Source organism: Parus major, chromosome 9, assembly GCF_001522545.3.
Source record: "Parus major isolate Abel chromosome 9, Parus_major1.1, whole genome shotgun sequence".
Taxonomy (NCBI): Eukaryota; Metazoa; Chordata; class Aves; order Passeriformes; family Paridae; genus Parus; species Parus major.
The window spans coordinates 16,862,711-16,885,683 of NC_031778.1; the positions used below are offsets into that span (position 1 = coordinate 16,862,711).

Consider the following 22,973-nt stretch of genomic DNA (forward strand, 5'->3'; position numbering starts at 1 on the left):
GTGCAGAGCTCTTCTAAGAATGGCTTTGTTTGGTTCTTTCTTTGTGGTCTCACCTGAAAACTGTTCTGCCCTACTAGTAAACAGATGGGTTTTTATAATTGTCACTGCTGAAAATTTAGTCACAAAATGGGGGGGGTTGTTATCTTGATTATTTTTTTTTTTTGCTTTCTTTCTCTCAACTGCCACCAACAGTCAGGCACTGCAGTTGCAAAGCTGTAAGCATTCTGAGGATGTACAAAACAGAGTCCTGCAGAGTCAATACTGCCAAGGAACCGAGCAGCTCTCCACACAAATTCACATTCACCAGGCAGGCAGCTGACACAGCTTGAGCTGTTACAGCCCCCACAGCTATGAGGTGGGTGGGAGGGTGAGTGCAAGCAGCACATGTGCATGGCTCAGATGCTAACACTCAGGGTTTGTCATCTCAGCAGAAATCCATCTTCATCAGAAATTTCAGCTGAAACACCAGGCTGGTGAGCAAAAGCATGAATACAGCACTTTAGAAGCAGATAAGCTGGACACAGAAACCTCTAGGGAAGTAAAGAGACTGGGATGGGCCAAAACAGGGCACGTGTCCTCTACAGGTACATCAGTGACATTAGGTTACCACAGAGACCACCTGCACAGCTAATACAGTCAGTTCCTGAAACAAGAGCAACAGCACTGAAAAGGAAAAAGGAAAGGTAGAAATTCTGAGCAGTACATAGCAACAAATTATAATGGAACCACTCAGACCATCATTGAGTTGAATCCTGATTCTGTTCCTGAAGTGTGCAAAGTTTCACCTTCCCCTCTCCATCTCTCATTAGGTACATTTGCATAATAACAAAACCCCCTCACCTTTTCAGGGACCGCATCCATTACGAGTTCACCATACATGTTAATTATCTGGAAGAGTCAGTAAATAGTTAAATACATACATCACACATTTTTAAGACCCAAATTCACAAGTGATCATAAAACATAGGCCCCTACCCACTTAAATCAGCAATAGGGAGAGAAGCCTTTAGAGCCACATTGTCTGAAGGACAAGCACTCTGCAACTAATAGTGGTCATCCTGGAGACAGACTGTAACTAGCTGCTTGAAGTCTGCCTCAATCTTAAATGCAGTTTAATTTAATTTAAATCTACTGGTGCATGGCCTGGGCTCTGCAGCCTTCCTGTTTTTCTGGCTGTAGGCCACAGTTTGCTGTTTTACCCTGTCATTCTTCTAATCTGCTCAAGCTGGGGATGGGGGAAGTTACTAAAATCTATATGGGTAACTACTATTTTATCAAATCAGTACAACATCATTTTTTCAAGAGGAAACAGTCTAATTATGACACTTCCCAGCTTCCAGACTTACTGCACTGTAAAAGCTGCCCACCACTCCTTTTACTTGTGAAGTAAGGATAGCCCACCTGTAATGTCAGCAGAAGATACACAACTGGTATTCTAATATAAATGGGCTAAAAAGGGTTTGGGAAGCACATAAACACCAAGCATCTCTGACCTGGTCATTCAGCCAGTTCTGGCCTTCCAGTGTAGCCAAATCATCCATATCTAGCATGTGCTTATTATAGAACACCCGGAAATTGCAAGTGGAGGTTTTTGGATGTTTTTCTCGATACATCATGATTTCCCTGGTGATAAAAGGTTTTCTAAAACAGAATTGAAAAGGTAGAGAAAAAACTAAGTCAAGGTCATGTCAAATGGATTCTGCTCTGCTAGTTGTTAGACATAGAGCATGCAGTAGGCAAGGCAAGTGGTTTGTTCTTTACCAGGTGTACAATGCGATACTGCTACACACCTATGGGAGAAATCTTCATTAAAGACTTCTTTTAATCTTCCCATGACATCTTTTTCACAGAGTGGTACTAAACTGCCGTATTTCTTCATAACCTCATCTAGGAATCCTTTAAATATACCAGAAAAATGAAAGTGCAAACAGATAAAAACCTTCTGAGTTCACCAATCCAATAAAGCTCTCAGTTCTTACAGATACAAGCAGCAGTCATTCTGCACCCAACCAACATGCAGCACCACACATGCCAAATACATATTTAAGAAAACTAAGCTCAAATTGGCAACATTAAATAAAAGCGGGGGTAGGGGAAGAAGGACAAAAATAAAGCATGAATCTGATCACTCAGCTTCACAGGAAAAGATCAGCCCCTGTTCTTGTCATACACATACATATCTACAGCAAACTAATTATACCAGTGCTAGAGAAGAATCCATCCCCTTCCCTACTTCAATTAGCATTTTAAATCATTTTACTGCAACGTGAAAAGCCATCAGTTGATGCAACAGGTTTCACTGAAAAGCCAGTATCCTGTCCTTATGGCAAACAGAATGACTCTCCTCAAATGCAGGCAGCTGGAGCTGGCAGTGCTTGCAGTCTGCTCAGTTCCGCTGCCGCGCCACAGTGAACGGAAAAGACGGCAGACAGACCATGGCAAGTTTAACTCCTTTACCCTTGTGTCCTAGGAATGGCATTTAAGGTGACACAGACAGCCATGTCAACCTGTCAGGGCCCAGGAAAACACTGAGCAACCACACCAGAAAAAGATATTAACTTGGAAATAATGAAGAGATGAATGCTGGAGGAACTGAAAAATCTAGGAAATAGATTTTTTTCTTTCTCAAACAGAAGACTGGAACACTGGAGATAAAAATTCCACACAAGCATCCAAAACCACTCTGAGAATTGAAGAGAATGGAGAACAGGATTTCAACACTTGCTAGTAAACAAGATAAAAAAGACCAAGTTGTCCAGCTCTCTGAAAAAGTATTTTCACATGCAGCAGAAAACATGTGTTCTGCGTACAGAAAGCTGGATCTGAGATCAGAGTCCAGGAAAATTGCATTAATCCAAAGTCCAGGACTCTTCTGAGGCTGGGATGTGATGGCAGAGCATCACTGGATAGGGCAGTGTGTGCTTATGAAGGCTTTAAGAACATTTCCTGGAAACTTTCAAGATCAGGATAGGGAAAAGCAAGATGAAACATTGGACAGAAAAAGTGCCAGAAGAACAGCAGTAAGAATAAAAACCAAAGGAGAGAGACCAAGAAAAAACCCACACCACAATGAGCTGAGAATAGCAGTGAAGATATAACAAGAAGTGTGACAGAAGGAAGGGAGAAAGGATTGAAGAGCAAGATCAAACCACATTGAAGCATTCTTCATGGGAAAAGAACCTTCCTTGCAACTCTGCCACATTTTTGCCTAACAACTTTTATCCCTTACATCCAAGTACACTGTGACAAGGAAGATGTTTCTCACTCTGGATAGAATTCTAGCTAGACAATGTGTGGGGCTTATGAGTGTACCTTATTCTGTTTTTTATACAAAATACAAAAATTTTCAAGGCTTTTTATGGATGCACAGAGGAAGGGCTGTTCTTGTCATTACAACTAAGAGCAGCAGAGCTCCAGACCTCCAGCAAGACTGACCTCACTTGGGCTGGTGTAGTAACTCAAGGAAGAGAATACAAAGTTCAGCCCCAGGGCAAAAATGAGATATCATGAACAGGAGTTTACCAAGGGGCTGTTTGATACCTAATAGCATTTCTGAATGCACTAAGCATTGCAGCCCATTAACGCTGGAGTTCAGCTGCTGCAGGGAAATTCAAAACCCAAGAGCAGCCCTAACACTTGCACCTCCTTCATGTTTCTACCTCAGGAACTCTTGCCAGGTTAGCACTATCTTTTAGGGTGCAGTTAATTATTAACAACACTCCTAAACACACAAGAACTCCTGCACACAGTTATACCACAACTAAATTTCCACTTTACAGCTTTTCAGCTGAGAAAACTCACAAGTACTATACTATCAGACCACAAAACTTTAACCTTTGCCACCCTGATACAACCTTGGCTCTTGCCTGTTACAGAAGCACTACATCTCTTTTTCTGATGTACAAACTTTAGAAGTCCATTGCAGAAGTGATCTCTTCACTGGGTTACCACAGTTTTTCTCAATTTCTCAGACAGCATCTTGTCCTTGCTGGATCTCATAAAGCCAGTCACAAAGATACACAGCCCACACTAACTTACAGATATGGATGTGGAGAGCTAACTCCTCTCTTGAGGTTCACTGTCTCCTTCTTCACATTTTGCTTTACAGAAATCAATTGCAAAATTGAAGGACAAATAGGTAGGCAGAAAAATCCGAGCATGTCAAACTTCACGCGTTTCCTTTAACACTCACTGACACCAGCTTGAAGTTTATGGGACTCTAAAAAGCCAATTTCTCCAAAGGAAGTTATCAGAACATCTCTGAAGTTACACTGATGGTACAATATGGCACAACGTGTTAGCTTACTGCTTCTTACTCTGTGTGTAAAAAGCTGCTACACATAAATAAGACACCAATTACTATTTTTATCATGCTCCTCTTTAGAGAGACTATCGAATACTGCATGCTCAGCATAGCACAAAAAAACCCCAAAGCCTTTTTGCTGAACCTTTACTAAGACTAGTCTTTTTAAAATATATTATCTCGTAGGATTCATTAAGCTTACTCTGTCAACAATTGGAGAGAAAACCAAGGGAAAATGAACAATAATTGGCTATTAAAACCTGAGTTTAAGTGATTTAGTTTAAGACTAAGAGCAAGAGAAGAGAGTATAAGGGTAGAAGGAAGCATTAGTATACCTAGGATTTTCAAAAACCAAATTAAGAATAACAACTGTCAACCGGTTAAAAACCTGAACCTTTTGATTCCACATGATAAGACATTTAAAATATCTACCAACAATTTTCTGCAGATCCCAATTAAACTACATTGTATTCTCTAAAACAAAATAATCTTAAAATAGCTTGTCAGACAAACATTCATTTGTCCCTCCTTCATGCAGCTGTCCTCTTTACAGCCTCATTTAATCAAATGTTATGCTAAGTGACCTTTACAATTCAGAGTAAGAAACAATTTTTGTAAAGGAATTAACACAATATGTAAATTCCACAATACATGCAGCAGCTTTCAGGAACTCCTGGATGCCCTAAGATATTTAAAAAGTATACCACAAAGCCACGTTGCCAACTGCTCATCAGCCACTCGGGAAGTTTTCTGACTGTTCCTCTTGCCTCCCTTCCGAGTTCCTGATTTCAGTCCTGTGCTTTCTGGTGAAGGCTCCTCCAGAGGACTTTTACAGTAAGGGTGATCTAGTAGTTTTGAACTAAAAATGTCCAAGTTTAAAGAGCCTTCTACTTCCATCTGGCTAGAGCTGTCCTCATTCTGTGTCAGCTCCATGGATAAAGGTCCATTTGCAAAATTATCACTGACATCAGAATCCTGCAAGGAGGACTGCAACAGTGTCATTCCATCTATACCCACAACCTCCTTGGATTCTTCACCATCTTGATCTGAAACAGCAATTTCTTTTCCTGTCACAGAGACAACAATGTCAGAGCAATGATCCTCTGCTAGAGCCCCGTTGGTCTCCACTTGGTGCACGGTTTCTGCCTCTGGAGAAGCTCTAACATGCAGTTCTGGTGGGCCAGCATCCACACTGCCATCCTGCCCTCCGGATTCTGCATCCTCAGAACACGGCTCAGCAGACACATCCTGTGTGTGGCAGATCTCAGGTGCACATACTTCATTCTCCGCTCCTAAAGATTTGGGTGTATTATTGTTCATATCTGATAAGCTGTACCGCTTCCAAAGACGCTTACTTTTAGATTTCCAGGAGGAAAACAAATTACACAATCCACTTTCAAAATCCCGCTGAAGCGTTTCTCGATGGTCCCTTGTAACTTTCTGCACCCACCTTTGCTTGATTTTTCTTAATTTGCAAGTCTTGCCTCTTGCTCGAAGTTTCGGGAATTTTATGATTCTATACCGAAACCTAACCATAGAAAGTTTCTTATGCATCATAAATAAAAATCTCTTTTTTACAGTATGATGATTAAATTTGGACCTCTTTAGAACTGTCAAGGGGCCACAAGTTCCATTCCACTCCCTTTGCAACAGCATTTCCTTTTATAGCTGTTTAAAACTACCAGGACTGTGTTGCCCTCATCATTATTGCTCTCCTCCCCACTATATACAAAACCACCTTTCTTTACAGGTAAGGCAGCACCCTCCAGTGAGCCACATGAGACATAATGGGTGTGGCCAGAGATGCTACTGAGAACAGCAACAGTTTCAAATTCTTCATTCAAGGGATCTTCACTCTGAAAAGATTAACTGTTGAGTTTCCTTACTGCTTCTCCAGAAGAGCTTTCAGCTTCGCAATAGGGACAGGATACTTTTGCTCTCAGTAGTTTTTCGAGGAAAGCTGTATGATTCAACAGTAAGTTTTGGAGAAGTTTCTGAATTTAGAAGCACATCAGGAGCCCACCTGCTTTGGAGCTCAAGTGTCTTCCTTCTGCACTGCAGTCTTCTGTACAGTTTGTTGTGATTTAAACTCACAAATAGCTGAGCACTGTGTCTTTTCTTCTAGGTTAGGAAAACTTGCTTTTGGAAGCAGTATTTCCCAAGCTTCCCAAAACCAGTGGTCCATCTTCCAGACTGGGCCAGCAGCTGACTTCTTTGCCAAAGCAAATGTCTTCTATAGCTTTTCATTTTTCTACTGCATTATGATCTTCAAAAACAGCTGAAAGAATAAGGGAAATTAATTCAAAGTTATCAGGACTGTAACATAATAGCAAAACACTAAGGCACATTCCTCAGGCCACATGCCTATCTAAAATTCTACCCCTCCTTCAATCACAACCCCACATTCCCTAAAACATTTTCACTTGCACCCAGAGTAAAAAACAAGCAATAGTTGCAATGGTTCGGTGTGTAAACAGGCTTTGCTCATTTACCTTCCCTAGAGGTAGAGCAATAAACAGGTAATTCCCACCCATCCCCATGCTCCAATGTGTAATTCATGACTCTCTAGCCTGAGGTCAAACCTCTCTCACTGCCTATGCCGTAGGGTAAGCACAGTTAACCAGCTTGCCTCAAAAAGCCTTTGAAAAAACAAAACTTTGAAGTCCAAGTTATCAACAAGTGTGTGCAGGTACCCCACCCCATCAGCACTGTACAAAGGAGCCCTTACTCTTGTGCAATAAACGTGAGCAGCCTCTGAAAACACTTCACAAGCTCGCACAGAGTTTTCCTTTAAAGGAACAGCAAAACACAAACACCCACAGAAATTTTGATTCTCTGAGTAGATAAAGAATGACACAGTTTACTCCAGAAGTAATTGCTCTGTACTCACAGCAACACCTCACTCCATGACACCACCACTATCAGCTTCTATAATCAGTGTTTATCTTTGCATTAACAAAGCAGAACCAATGCAGCACAGCAGCTGATCATCTTAAAAATTCCTTTCCCTACTAAAAAACCTGCATCTCAAAGTGTTCAATAAGGAACTTTCTTTGACTACAAAAGTGTGTAAAGCCTGCATAGTAATATCTGTTTATCTTCACTATGTGGCTAAAAATATTAATTAGAAGTTAGAAAAATCCAGAAACACAAGAGGAAGGCAAAAGCAGCACACACAACATGAGATGCTTCATGCAAATTGCCTCAGCCTCACTACGTACATCCCAAACTGTATTTTACAAGTTTGTATTTTTCTCAAGTTCAAAAAAGGACTTTTTTTTTTCCTGCCCCCCATCAGACTTATTCTGACTTACAGACTATTATAGCAAGTTTTGCCTTGGCCATGTCAGTCCTAATCATTACACATAGGCATGTGTACCTCAAAATAAAGGAGTCTATAGGGTCTATAAATGAAAATAAAACATTAACAATTGGACTTTTAAGGCAACTATGAATGACACCTGCAAAACCAGGTATTCAAGGCCTGACTTAAGAAGCTCTTTTCCATTTTTCACTCTACTCACCTTAGACACAAAATCAGCAGTTGGGATTGTTTTTTTTTTTTTGTTGTTTTGGTCTTTGGTTTTTTTGTTGGGTTTTTTTTTTTGGTTTGGTTATTTTTTGGTGCAAGAATGAGAGGGGAGGGGAAATGCAGAAAGGACAAATAATATAAATTACCACTTGTGTAAGATATTCCCATCACATAGAAAACTGTCCAGAATTCACTGGACCTACAACGTAGAAAGAAACCTCCACTGATGGAGAGCACAGCTTAACGCTATCAAAGCACTGCAACAGGGCCTGGCTCTTTTGTAACCCTCTATTACTCACCACACAACTCAGTTACCAGGAAAATCAGGACATAACATCTCATCACACCAATTTTCTTGTACTTCCTCATCTAGCACTTCCATATTTCTCTACCCTAGATGCAGTTATACGCCTGCTTTTCCACTACAAACTCTGTGTCTGTCTATTGTGTGCAGAGCTTACAAAACATTCAGTCAGTGGCCTCAGTAAACATCAGCCAAACCACAGGCTTGCTAGGACAGCTTATTCCAGACACATTTCATCCAGGTAAAACAAACAAACCCAGGCAAATCTCAACACTCTCAACAGAGCCCCACACACAAGGGGCTTCTGTGCCAACACAGTGAGTGTTGAGCACTTCTAGGAGGCAGAGCAGATGGAGGCAAGGTTTTAATCTTCCCAGGCTCTGCAATAGGTGCCACATACCTGCCTGTTTTTAAGAAGACTCCTGAACAATTTGGAGTCATCACCTTTATCCTTGCTCTCCCACAGCCAAGCCCAACAGCCTCCACAGACACTGCCTCAGACATAGAAAAATGCTTTCTGAATGGCCATGGATTACACAGGAGCTAAAATTCCTGCAGCTGCCACTGTTCTACCCATAGGAGACTGAACTCATGATCATAGCAGGAAAAACACTGAATCAGACTCTAGCAAAGGTAAGTCCTGGTAACAAAAAGGACCCTGGCAAGGGGTCAGGCAAACCTGAATTCAAGGCAACCCTGAATGGAGACAAGAGTGATGCCACAGTTTCAACACAATTGCAACAGCAATAAAAACAGATCACTTGCTCATAGGTTTCATGAAATCCAGCTTCTTAAAACTGCAACAAAGGAAGATGTTAGGAAAGCTACTCTACCTACCTGTTGTTCTGTTTCACTTTTAACTTAGAGCATTAAAAAATGCTTTAATTACAACCTACAGTATTAAAAAATATTTCATGTTTGTCTGTGATGCCCACACCAATTTCTCCACATTATATAATTTTTCTGTACAAAAAAGTTTCTCCTTAAAGTGTAAATAAAATTTGAGTAAGACACTTAATCTAAGCAAAGTTTTCTTGCTCTCTTCCCCTCTCCCTTTTCAAACATGACTGTTTTGAATCTGGATCCCCTTAAAATAAAGGCCTCCAAAGAACAGTTAATTCCAGTCCCTAGGAGCTGAAACAGTTCACTTTTCTAACAGGAGTGTTACTTGGAATGACAAAAGATAATCCATATACAAATATTTAATTCAAGATGCTGCTTAAAGAACTTACTTTCCACCACTGCTACAGGAGTATCACTGGGTTTACTTGGCACCATAAACCAGCAAGACAAAAGGTCAGCTCAGAAGTGCACTGCTAGAAAAGGAACTGAAGTGAGCAATGTAAAATCAAAAATAAAGCAAGCACTGCCCAAAGTTTAAGAACCTGAAGAGAAAGTGAAATATTTGCCCCATTCATTAACACGGATGAAAAACCTCTGAACTGAGGAACTTGCACCACTAACAGAGTTGTCTGGCTGGTCAGTGGAGGTAGCCAGGTTTCTGTGCTGTGCTGTGAAACTGCACAGGGATGCTGCCAGTACTACATCAGCAAACCTCAAACTCAAAATGCTCAAGATGTACAGATGCCAAAGACCAAAAGTGAAAGAAATTTACCGTAACTCACCCCTTTAGCTGTGTTTGACATACCATCTGCAAATGGTTAAATATTAAAAGGCATAACCTCTTTTGCACTGGATGAAGACCACCCCAGACTGTTACACCACAGTATTAATGGCAGATTCTGATCAGAGATTTGCTTCATACTCTTATTTTTTAAAAATATGTTTGGGAACCACTCACTTTTCAGAATACTTATCCCAAGAGCTCTGGTAAGCTACAAACAAACATGACTGTAGGAACTTGATGTCAAGCACTGCACACTTGCATGGGAAAGGAGGAACATGAGGCCCTTGATACTTTATGAGTAACAAATTCAGTGCACACACAGACACTGTATTTTCCTTAGATCAATCACCAGATTGCTCCATTTGCAACTTACATGGCTGCAACTTACATCACCTTCAGTGAAGCTGACTACTGTAAAAGATTTTACATTCATATCTTTCACCCATTGTAAGCCTCTTAGTTTAATCACTCATTAGAACTTGGCAGTCCTATTTATTTTTGACAGTTCTAGAGACCCCAGGTTTTAACTGAAAAGCACACAAATTGGGAAAGCAGTCCCAGCAAATGCTGCTGACAGAACCCTACCAAAGGTTACTAGCTGATATCTGAACTGTTAGATCACAGAAACCTTCTGCCCACTCAAGTGCAGAACAAACCCCCAGCACTGCAGAAGAGCTGCTCCTTAATGCTTAAATCACCACAAGCCATCTAGGGCTGTGTCAGCGTGCCCAGTGGATCAAATGACACATGGAAATTCTTCTGTTAAAGAAGCTTGTTTTTAAGACATCAGTAATGTAAATAAAGTGAACAGCTTTGAGAGCATGGCCTTGAGCAGGCAGCAGTAACTAGTGCATCACCTGCTCAGTGGGAGGCAGTTCTTACAACACCCAGAGTTTAGCCTTTCCCTGTGGAGGTCTGGGCAGCTCCCAAGGACACGAGGTAAGGAGGAAAAAAGAAAGCCAGCCTGAGACTATGGGTGTGCAGCTGAGATATGCTGTGCAAGAAGATGTCCTCCCTCCTCCAAGCAGAATCCAAAATTGGAAAGAGAGAGAGGAAGCTGGAGAAGGGTGTCTCTCTTCAAACCACCACGTGGCCAGAGCTAAGCTGATAAGGTCAGGAAGTCTGAAATGACTCAATGAGCACTGCAAAAGCAGACTCACAGCACTGGCAATTATCCCCTCCTTCTCTTTCTTTTCTGACCAGCACAGTTCTGTGGACTGTTGAGTAAACATTTTGTCCCAGAGGTGAAGCAAGCCCTAGGCACTTTGACAAAACATAACTCATTAGCACAAGACCTTACAGAAATAGCCAAAGTCCGAAGTTACTGACTCAGAGGAACACAGCAGGACACGTAGCTGGTGACCTCGTGGGCACACTGCAAGGCTTCAACTCCTACAGTTACCATGGACTCTCCTCTCTTCTCTTCTGGGAACTCACACTCTCACCTAGCTGGCTACACAACTACTAGATTTATTTCTGGCAAGATGATAGAATTTACTTACAGAAACGTCCTCCTTTAGGCTAAACTAGATTAATGGAGATAAGTATATTAGATAACAGAACTTTTAAGAGAAATACTATCACAAATCAGAGATGGAAATTTTCTAGATTAAAGAACGTAAAGATCCTTTTGTATAAGCAAAGCATAAGGATATAAATATTTTTAAATCTTAAAGCTTTGGACTGATTTTAATGAAATGTGACTCTAGCTCTGTTCCTTCCTTCCTGAATACCTCTGCAAGGCAGAAGCATGGAAATAGCTGAAACAAAGTCCATCAAACTTGGCTCTCCAAGCTCTGTGAAGGGAATAGAAAATGGTATTTCATCTGAGGTCCTTGAATGTATCTGAGGTTAAGGGTCTCCTTAATGCTTTCTGAAGGCCTTCCTTAAGAGAGAGTGTATTTCTACAAGTATTAAACACATCTTCCTGCAGATTTCAAAAATCACTTATTTTCTTGTGTTAGCAACATGAAAAGCTGAGGGGTATTACCAAAGGCAATCCATCTCTCTTCTGAGCGGGAAGTCTGGAACGAGTGAAGTTTGGAAAAGGTAGAGCACGTTAGTTAAAGGCAGCCTTCAGCTGAGGAATCCATCTCTGCTGTGCCTGTCCTGTGGCTCAGCACCCAATGCTGCTGTTGCTGCTGAGCTCCCTGGCCCTCCAGGCCAGCACAGCTTGGAAGGGCTGAGGGAGGGGAGAGCGAATAGCACTGGAGCAGATAAGCGCTGTGCTTACACTGCAGACTGGGGGGCTCAGGGGGAAGACAACTTGGAGGCAGAGGAGTGGGGTCGAGAGCCCAGTGACGGAGAAAACAAAGCTCTCGCAACACCTGAAAATTCCCTTCTACAGCTTCCCAACCCCATCATCGCCCCAACTCTCACAGCACGCAGTCAGGGAGAGCCTCCCCGTGCTGCCCAGGGCACAGCGTGCCTGGATTCCCCCCCACTCCCGCTGGTCACAGCCCCGCGGCAGCCCCCGGACAGCGCGGGGCGGGCAGGGCAGGAGGCCGGAGCGCAGGGAGGGCCGGAAGGCAGCGCAGCCACACGCGGCGCCCCGCGGCCGCCGCCCGCCCGCCCGTCCGCCCGCGGCCCCGCGCTGACAGCGCCGGGGCCCCGCCGCTCCGCGGCCGCGGGGCCGAGCTCCGGGCGAGCCGGGGCCGCCGCCGCCGCCCCCCGCTCACCTCTGCCCGCGGCGCCGCCCGGCTCAGCCCGGCCGCCGCCTGGGCCGCGCTCCGCCCCCGCCGCTCTCGGGCCGGAGCTGCGCCGGCGCCGCCGCGTCAGCCCTGCGACGGGCGGGGAGCGGCCGGGCGGCACCGCGGGCAGGGCCCGCCCGGGCAGCCGGCGCAGCGGGGCCGGGCCGGGGCTCGGCCCCACCCGGCCCAGCCGTTCCCCTTCCTGCCCGCTTTCTCTGGGATGCCCTCGCGGGGCTCTCGTGGGGCGTGCGAGCTGCCGTGCCGAAGGTGACACGGGCCATCCCCGGTACCCTGGTCCTTGCCCGGGGCCCGGTGCTGGGACCTCGCGGCCGCCGCTGTGCCCGGGAGCGGCCGCGGAAATGAGACACTCAAAAATGCCAAGCTGACTTTTTAAAATAAACCGTTAATTAATATCTCGGTCTATGGAAGTGCTTCTCAAAAATCCAATTTACAAAATAAAAAACTCAACCTGACCTTTTAAAATAAGCCATTAATTAATATCTCGATATATGGAAGTGCTGCTAAAACTCCCCAAATTAAAAAGTTGTGCTGTTAACTCTGGCCCCAGCAGTCTGGCAAAGCTGCTTCTCCTGCGAGGCAGAGCTTGTTTCTCCATGTGCTGCCATGTGTGGGCCATCCAGCATCTCTGTGCCCCAGTTCTCCTGCTTGCAGCCGGGGAAGAACGTACAGGCCACTTTAACCTCTGTGCTTCGTTCTACAGAGACATCATGGAAATGGGAAGTGCTCCAAAACCATTGCATTTTTGTTGCTGGGTGGAGAAAGGTTACGCTTCCTCTCACTTGGTAGCCTCTGTGAGGAGAATCTGAAAGAATTTCTTCAAATAAAAGAAACCAGTGAAGCAAGGATGATTGGGTAACAGCCATGTTGCATCGTTTGCTGCTATGGCTTTGCACGAGGTGAACTATTTTGTGATCATGCAGTATTCATTATGCTATGCATTCCTTCAGGAATTACAGTATCCAGGCTGTGGATTGTGAAATGCTGTAACAAAGAAATTTTAAAAAAGGGATAGAGAAGACAATGGGGTGATGCAACAAACAAAACAGCGAAGTCCATGCCAAGCTGAGAGTTGCTGGCTTTTATCTGTTTGTTTGAAAAAAATCCAGCCTGGCTCTCTCGTTAAATACAGTGCTTTCCTAAGAACCGTTTGTTCTTCCTGAACAGTAAATCCAGCCAAAGATGGGCTAAACAGTTTCAGAGCAACAGGATGAGTCCTCTGGCCTTTATGAAACACGCAGTAAACAGGGTACACGGGGCAAGGCTCAGGCCATGAAGTTAAAAAGGAATATAATAAATGGAAAGAGGATTCCTCCCCCAATCCATCTGAGTGCTGCAGAGATCCCTGCATCTCACAGCACCTCTGCACTCGCATCACTGCCTGACCCAGGCGATCATTAGCAGAATATATGCCAGGCACTTGAGACACATAAATGGGAGACCAAGTTCATGAGATCCTCTTAAAAAATCATATTTGACTTTTTAAATGTGGGGTTTTATGAGCCTTCTGGTTTTGCCTGTGAGGATCAGCCTTATCACACGTTCCTGCTTACTCCCTGTCCGTGAGGGCTAATAGCAGATCTTTAAAAACTGGAAGCTGAGATTCTCAGTGCGTAAGATGCCTGTAAACACCGAGGCTTTATGGAATGCCTGAAAAACATGAGACTTGTGAAAATGAATAAATAAATAAAAGCCAGACTTGGCAATGCTGACAGAAAGGACTGAATACCAACTGCATTACGGTAACATTTTTGTGGCCAAACTTGCAGCCTCAATGTTTTAATGATGGCAGCCTTTAGTGCATTTAACAGAAGCCTGGATTTGATTCTTTTGGAATAAAAGGGCTTTTGAATGCTCTGTAAAGGCAGTTTCCTGACTTCATTGATCGCTGACACAAACACCAGAATTAAATCTCCTACATCTTGAGCTAAAGCAACAATCCCATTAATTCGGAGAGCAGTGGGCTTGTACAGGAAGCAGTTGCTGGAAGAGGACATATAGCATGAGCTGAACCAGTTGGCTGCTCTCTTAGTCTCATGTCGCCAAGCAAGAACAGGGCCAAGGTAAATCTCCATATAACCATGTTTTATTTGGAGGCTGCTAACAGCCAGTCTGAATTCATGAAGGAATGTGAATAGCCACATCAGGAAACTCAGCAAGAGATTATTCGAACTGGCAGGGTTTAAGAAGGAAATTTAAATTTGCTCTTTGTTGTTCCTGCCTGTTTTTCCACTTCTGATTCAGAATAAAATGGAGGATCACTCCAGAGAACTTGCACATTCCTTAACATAACTTCAAGTTGTGATGTAAAGACTATACTGGCAGAAATATCTGTAGGCCTCAGCACATACTTTCATTAAATACATGGAAAATTGTTGTCAAATTACAATGAAGTAAAAAAGCTTGAAAAAAGGTACATTCACAGCAGGCGAACTCTAACCTGAACATAACTATGTACATAATGATGGAATGCAGCTACTCTTTGGCCCATGCTTTGGAAGTCTGAAGTTTTTTCAGGCCATAAGAATTTTCATGAGGTTAATCCTTCTATGGCACAGGGGTACAAGAAGTGGTAAGGAAGCAATAATACAGCAGAAGTAGCCCAAGCTCTCTTGAAACAGCTCCACTACATAATCTTGCTTCAATACTTCCAGCCCCCGCCCAGTTAATGAAATGAATCTCAGTCTGGAGTTGGAGAAACTCTGCCCCTCCTGCCCCTCCCCATGGCCACCCCATGTGCTCACACCCTGCCCAGGATTCTGCTGCCTCCACCCCCTACTTGTTCACTTATCCCTCCCAGGACAAGTGCACAGCAGCTTCTGAAAAGATCACTTCAGCATATCCCAGAAGTGAATCTTCTAGAATTTAAATATTGACTTCTATATCACAATAAAGTAAAAGTGGCATTTCTTCTTCCCCCAAATTCAATGGACTCAATAAAGATTAAGCCTTATATCACTACAGTCGTGCAGATCTGCACAAACCTCATTTAAGGGGTTGCCAATTTTCCAGCAGCAAATCTCAGTACATGCAGGTTACCCCAATGCAAGGACTATCCATATAATGTATGCAGCAAACTCCAAATTGGATTTGCAAAGTGACCTGGTTAAAACCCCCAGACCCACAACATTTTAAAGGCAGACTTCTGGTAGCTTGTTTAGGGCTTCTCCATGGCCTGTACAATTCACCCACAGCAACCTCTGGCAGAGGTGGGGGCGAGGGCACCTCTGACATTTTTACCACTGCAGGGTGAGGCTTCCAGTTCCTCCTCTATGATTATAACCCAATTATATAGATACTGGCTGAGCTTTTAAAGCACGAAACCACCACGACTTGTACATTTACTCAACTGCCTTAAAAATATCTGTACTTTCATAATTACAACACTTAGAAGGATTTCAGAGGGAAGGCTAATTTTCATGAGGGAGAGAGGATGCTTAGCGACTGAGAATGATGTGCATTGGCATCAATATTCTGCTACACTGCAAACTCCTAGAGTGAATCCCCATATATCTGGCATTTCAGGACAGTGCTTCCTGCACAGCAGTCACCCCATAGCCCAGGCCACAGGGCACACAATGCTCTTGCTCCCTGCCCACTTTGTGTGCAAGTCAGAGTAGCTTGGGCCACCCTCAAGCAGTAAAGTGCAGATACGCAGCATTATGCTGAGGAATGAAGAGCCACACAGCCCATCAGCTCTCCTGTGGCACTGATGGCTGCCCTCACACAGCTGGAGTAGTAAATCACTTGTCCCAAGTGATTCTTGCTGCTTTTGAGTGTGTTCTCAGATCTCACTCGACAGGACACAGATAGGGCTGCTTGCCTGCCCTGCAGGTATGTTTTGAAAACAAACAGATTGAAGTCAACAGGCCTGAGATATAACTGCAGAAGGGACTGTGGAAGTGAAAGAAAGGCAGCCCTAATATAATGTTTAGCTTTGGATTTGAAAAGTCCGTAATTATGTCTTGCTGTATGTCTGCACAGACCAAAGCTCATGTACAGGCTATGTTTAAATGAACTATTCCAGGTACCACAGGCAGTGTTGTCATGGTACCAACACAGGCTGCAGAGTCCACTTCTGAAACACAGAAAATATGCAGGTAACCACTGCTGTGCTCTGTAGTTCACCAGCTGCTCAGCAGGTAATATAAAGCTAGTTCTAGGTACAATTCCACATGTTTATTTAAGCAACAAAGCCAGTGGAGGAATTTCTTGCTTCCTGTCACTCTTTTTTGCTCCTGCATCTCTGTTCCCTTTCACTGTCTCCTGTTATGCTGCTACAACTATCCATGAGGCTCACTGGAAATGGAATGATTTAATTTATCCACATGGAGAAAACAAAAACAAAACCAACCAACAACAACAACAAAAAAAGCAATACCCAACAATTTTTCTCTAGTGTTGGATAGGGATCACCAGAGGCAGGGGCTGAAATGGTCAAGGCTGGAAGCATAGTTGGGAATGTCCCCTGAACATGTATAAATGGCAGTAGTCCAAATGGTGTTACAGGAAGAATAAACAGTTTTTTCTTTTCCAGTCAGCTGCCAATATTCTTCATTAAAACATATTGGTTGTGTTCTCTGTAGCAGTGACACACCAGGGAGAAGATCTGGAAGAAGGCTGCCTCCTGGAAGTACTGCTGCTGCACAGCATCCTACTGGTACATTTTGTCTTTTGCTTGGCAGCCAGACGTGGGACTTGCTTTTGACACTGTGCTGGCTTTCACTGATATCAGATTGTGAGGGGTTGTTTCATCAGAAACAAGAGTGAAATGGAATAAGGAATAAATTAGAAGAAGGACCAAGCTGTTGTTGCAATTCTTGCAACTTGAAAGAAAAAGAGGTATAAACCAGCAGAGATTTGATTCCCCAAATGATACTATTATTGTAATTACTAAACACCTTCTAAAGCAGGATATAACTACAGTTATTGCAGCACCAGAACTGTACATGGAGAAGGATACAGAACATGCACTGTAGGACAGAAATGAGGATGTATCAGTTGGTGAAAATCTTTGTTCTCGGGAGAGGCTGGAGAAGCCGAGACCATCTTCAGAGACAAATGAGAGTGCTGGAGGGGCCTTCCTACATGTTTTCAGACCATTGAAAGGCAGCTGTGTTCATCCATTTTTTTATCCTGGGAGAATCCACTAGGAGAAAGTAAAGTCAAATGGGGAGTTTGAAATGATGTAGGCAAGGATGTCAGCCTTTCCCAGCATCCTATGAAGATATTTATGCAATATCATCTGGAGCTGGGCTGCCATACCTAAGGCTTTTGACACAGAATGAACTTTGCTTTTCAAATTAGAACTGACAAATAAAATAGATTATTCATCTCTATGAAAAGAAAAGAAAAGAGAAAAGAAAAAAGAGAAAATCTAGGAAAATCTAGGAAATATATTTGCTGCTTAGAGGAAATGTTTGTGATGACAAGTTTATTATCCAGACTTTTGCCCATTTTCTGAGTTGAAGTTAGAAGTGAAAGGAGAATGTCCCAACCCAAGCTAGGGGCCACTCCAACACAGGACCTATCATTTTATAAATATAAGATGATACAGCAAAGTATATCCTCCTCCAGTGGCAAGTCATCAAAGCTAGATTAGATGATGAATCTTCAGGTGAAGAAACCATTCCTTCTCCATTCATTGTGGTCACACCCAGACAGCTCCTACAAATTAAACATGAGGGAGATGAATCTACCTTTAGTTTCTTCCTTTCTTCCCTAACTTATCATGAAAGACAATGGAGAGACATCCCAATCCAGACTCCAGAGCTCTGAGAAGAGGGATGTGATAGGACACTTAAGGTGGTAACCTCTGGACCCAGAAGATACCATCTAAGGCAGATGTTTACCCTCATGTAGTCATTGGCAAAGCCCAGCCAAACCCTGCAGTCAGATAATCCCCTTTTTAAAAACAGAAGTCATCTCTCCTGTACAATTCTTGAATTATGAAAACATTATGCCTATTGTTTTGAACAAAATCCTGACTCATCCTTAGTTGACCTAGTTGACATCTTTAGTAGTTTCTCATATTTCTGCATTGCAGTGCTGTTAACATATACCTGCAATAATGTTATAAACATCAAGAGCTCCACTTGTTTCAAGAAGTATACCTGTAAATATTCCTACAGGCTTTTATGGATAGTGATCCAAATTCTGCATTCACTTTTCTCTGCATAAGTGGGAAAGATGTTCATTTAAAGCCTGTTAGATAATTGTTTTAACTAATATTTCTTGAACACTTATTTGTAGAATCTTATAAAATGTGTTAAGTTGGCTTAAGATGAGCCACACAATGATCCCATCTAGCTAACAAGTTAAATTGGAATAAAGTTGGATTAACTCACAAGAAGAAAAATCACAAAATACTCCAGATTCACCCCAGTGACCAGTGGAATTCAACCCAGGATGAATTTCTGTTCAACGAAGATTTTCAAAGTTACTGAAATTGTAGCTGTTGAGCAATTATTCATCTGCAGTTCTGAAGGACATTCTTCACATTCCCCACTTCTACTAAGAGCTTGTAAGTACAAAAAAAATGAAAGAAATAAGCAAATGAAATATTTGAGCCTTTTACCAAAACACATTAACAGCTAATCATTATGCAGTCCGGGAAGGTGTGCTGCCATAATGTATTCAATAATGTGTTAAAGTTCCCATTGCAGTCAAACAAAATCTATTGTAAGAGATTTCTAGATAGACTCCAATTAATATCACTTACTGGAGGTCTTGTCTCTGTGAGGCCAGACCAGCTGGGGCAGCCTGTTGACTGACTGCAGGGATTTTCATCCAGCTCCCAGTCAATGAGCAGCTGCTGCTTTCGGTTACTCTCTAAGGCTCACCCCTGGAATTTTCCTTGGATGGAGGCCTTGACCACCCGAAAGTGGCAGGCAGGTTCTTGGGCTTCTCTGCTGCTTTCTTGGCCAGGTGATGGCAGTTGGATTTAGAAGAACAGGTCAAATGGTGCAGACAGCAGAGGGAACTGGGACATGGTTTTCTATAGGAGACATGCAGAATAAAATAATGCCACTGCTACGAATTCTAACTCCAGTCTTTTCTAATTGAGATGGTCTTTAAGCATAGTTGAAATGCTTTGTAGCATTCATACTATGACCAGCTCACGTTTGAATGCTTTTTTCACAATACAGTGTTCCCTCTTAGAAAGAGGAAGGAATCTCAGAGTTTAGGACTGGGATTGCCTCATGTGGTAACATACTGTGATTTACTTTCCAGTAGGTAACACAGGAATTCCCTAGCCAAGGGAGGTTCCTGTGAAGATGAACATGTTTTAGGCATTCAGTTATGAGAGATACCATGATTGAATGCACAGCTATCAGAAATGCTGAGAGGATCTTATATTGTCCATCCCCTTGTCCCAATATAGTATCATGGTAGATGACTTCTAACCCTCTCCTAGAATATATTTACACGTGCCCTACTTACACAGCTTTGTGTTCATCTCTAGATTTAATGTTTGATATCCTTCTCAGGACTCACCTGCACAAACAAATCTGTTTTCACACCTTCCCTGTAGTTGCTTGAGATTCTTAAAGAACAGATTCCCTTCCCTTTTAGCATTAACAAGAAATCCTCAAACAATTTGGTCTCATCGATCTGTCAAGGCAAGCATACATAGATGAGATACTTCAACCAGTATCTTCCTTTTCCTCCTGCCTGTCCTCTCTGAGCAGTCTGTACATATAGACAAACTCTAATGAGCTGATGCATTCAAAATGCATGTCCAAGTCTCTGTTAAAATCTGTCCCCTCTGCTCTGAAGCTGAATGAGTTGCAGAGCCTCTGAAAGGATAAGGCCTTGACTGCTGGAGTTTTTAAAACTATGCATCCCTTTGATCCTTTTCCCAATATGCACAAAATACTAAAATTCTCTCCTGGATTTCATTACACATAAAAAGACATGAAAGTGCAATTTGCTCCTTACTCATCAACAACTACCCATCAGCCTTAGCTCCAAGCTAGACCGTTCTGGCCACTTCAAGAAATGGTTTTGAAATTTCCATTTCCAGATTGCCCTGGCAGGTATAACTGTGACTTTGCAAACAGCTACAGCTGTGTCTGCTAATTGCTTTCCTCTAAATTATTTATGAGACGTTTTTGACTGATGAGATTCCTCACAACAGCATGTGCTAACCATTGGCAGTGGGCTCCTGAAGTGGTGGGAACTCCATCACCTGCCGAGCTGCAGAAAAGCCAGCTGTTAGCAGGCACTGCATCCCCGTGCTTGCACTGAGCTGGGAGGGCAAGCTCTACCTGCTTTCAGCTCCTTTTCCAATGACTGCTCAATAGAAATTTATGTGTAGGCATTATATCTGCACATAACACATACCCACTACTTTTGGGATTAGATCAGAGAATACTGGAGACTGCCTAATTTAGATAAGTCAGAATATAGGGTGTCAATGACCTGTGGTAGACAATCCATTTCACTAAACAGGACTTTTCAAGCTCTGGTCTCAGAGGCAGCAGGGGTTCTGTAAAATGCAATTAGAACAGCTACAAATCAATAGGCTTAAATTCACCACATAGAAGGTAGCAGATTTACTGGAAAATTTTTACAAGATACATAAACTGAAAAAGAATGGAAAACATGACTACAGAGAGAACAAAATATTTATAATGACCCACCACTTTACTGCTGCTTTTTCCTGGAGGGCTTATCTCTGTCATCCAGCTAAAAACTACTTTAAAAGCTACGTCTGAAGGTAACCATAAGCCCTGTCAGTTAAATAAAAAAACTTGTGTTCCAGGGTCCAGCAATTTAAGTCAATATTTTTCCTTTCCCTTTCAGATATGAATTACTGATAGGGAGAAGCCATTGGAACCATGTTGGGTAGAAGAAAAACTTCATGCCTGAAGTTGCAAGAGCTCAATAAGGAGTAGCTAGAGGAAAGCAGCCTGTTGGAATTACTGCTTACTATTGGTGCTGGGATTATCTTCTCAGGAGGCTCTCAAGGTTGTTGGATGAGCTACTGATGTGATATCTTCATGAGTTTCATAGCTGTGTTTAAACTAAGTTTAAACAGGATTCTCAGCCAAATTCCAGATGAAATTCTGCACCAGGTATTTTCCTAAGCAGTAGTTTTATCCTGCCCATTCTGTAAGTTTTAAACAAATTGAATTTACCTTGTGCTCATTTATTCTATTTATGCTAGAAGATTCAATGTTTTCTGTACAAAAGTGTACTGACCTCAGATACAGGAGTTCAGACAAGAAAGAGGCAGTGACAAAGGGGGCTCTGTTGTTTCTCAGAGGTGAGCTGGTATTTCAGAGCCAGGTCAGATATTCCTGAGGTACTCTGCTCAGTGCAGCAAAGGTATAAACTGAGTTGTTGTGGAAGGTGTGCAGAGGACAGCACACCATAATTCAGCTGTGCATAAAGTCAGGAGGAGGAAGGCAGGGCAGAATGTGCCATTGTTCTAAGAGCAACCTGAGGTTTCATTTCCTTTCTCCCATGCAGTGGAGTTGACTCTCTGGCTGTGTCTTGTCCAGTGGGAGTTGAAACATGTCCCAGCTTCCAGACCTGCTCCCTCAGAGAGGAGAGAGCCACATGGACTTCCACGAAACAGCAGCCTGAGGAAAAGGAGTTGGGTTCTCTGCAGAAGAAGAGGAGGAAGCAGGAAGGAGGAGAAAACTGATGCTCCCAGCCACCCATCACAGATGCAAAAGGAGACAGGACAGAAGGTATCTGTCTGGATCTGACACAGACTAACAGCATGGCACAGGTAAGGCTAGGAAGTCATTCATGCCTCATTTCTCCCACCTGTAAATTATTCCTCCCCCTTCATCCCCATTGGCACATCATTATGACTGCTCAATTAATTAACAGTTTAAAAGAGCTTTGAGACATTCAGATGAACGAAAAGGATTTTTTTGTATTTCTGCTTCTCCAAAGTTGCATGTATAAACACTGAACTTTTTAAGTCCTTCACTGATGATGAAGATTTACTTCCTATTTGTGGATAGGAAAGTTAAATCATTGGAATGTTAAAGTACACATTTTGAGAAACAGCCTCAAGTTCCAAGATCCTACTTTCTGCATCTTCAGCTACATACAAACACAGCTTGCCTTTCACTCCCAGTCCTACCTGTGAGCAGCCACAAGTGAAGATACCCAGTGGAGATCTTGTGTTCAGGATCCCAAATCAAGTATCTCAGAACTCAACCTTCTCTAGGAAGCCTAAAAGAAAACCCAAGAAAACCTGTCTGGAAGCAGCACACTGCAGTGCTCTGCCCACCACATCACACACAGCACCCTTGTGTTCAGCCAGAGTTTGGAACAGCTTGGGGGGTCAGAACCCAGGATCAGACTTTGGGAAGTGTCTGTCACATGGCTCTCCAGCACAGTGAGTGTAAATCAATGTATTATAGGAGTGAGAGTTTCCCTGACCAAAATAATTAAAACTCACATAAAAATAGAATGCTGGAAGGAAAATCTGTCCATTCTGCACTATTATTGTATTTAACAGAAAACCCAAGTTC

The 22,973-nt window shown here is 42.8% G+C and overlaps 1 protein-coding gene across 4 annotated transcripts in view; it reads right to left on the reverse strand.

Moving 5' to 3' along the window:
- The window catches only part of SENP5 (SUMO specific peptidase 5), a 48,309-nt gene extending 35,799 nt beyond the window's left edge, over window positions 1-12,510 (reverse strand). For 2 of the 4 annotated variants that reach the window (XM_033516834.1, XM_033516833.1), the window contains exons 1-5: window positions 9,372-9,455; window positions 5,008-6,581; window positions 1,791-1,896; window positions 1,494-1,641; window positions 841-888 (exon numbers count right to left, since the gene is read on the reverse strand). In XM_033516834.1, coding sequence (XP_033372725.1) covers window positions 841-888; window positions 1,494-1,641; window positions 1,791-1,896; window positions 5,008-5,959 — 1,254 coding nt within the window. In that variant the 5' untranslated portion in view covers window positions 5,960-6,581; window positions 9,372-9,455. Of the gene's footprint in view, window positions 1-840; window positions 889-1,493; window positions 1,642-1,790; window positions 1,897-5,007; window positions 6,582-9,371; window positions 9,456-12,444 lie in introns of those variants that run through there. The other 2 variants (XM_015637635.1, XM_033516835.1) reach the window with 2 other exon arrangements.
- Window positions 12,511-22,973: the final 10,463 nt, after the last annotated feature.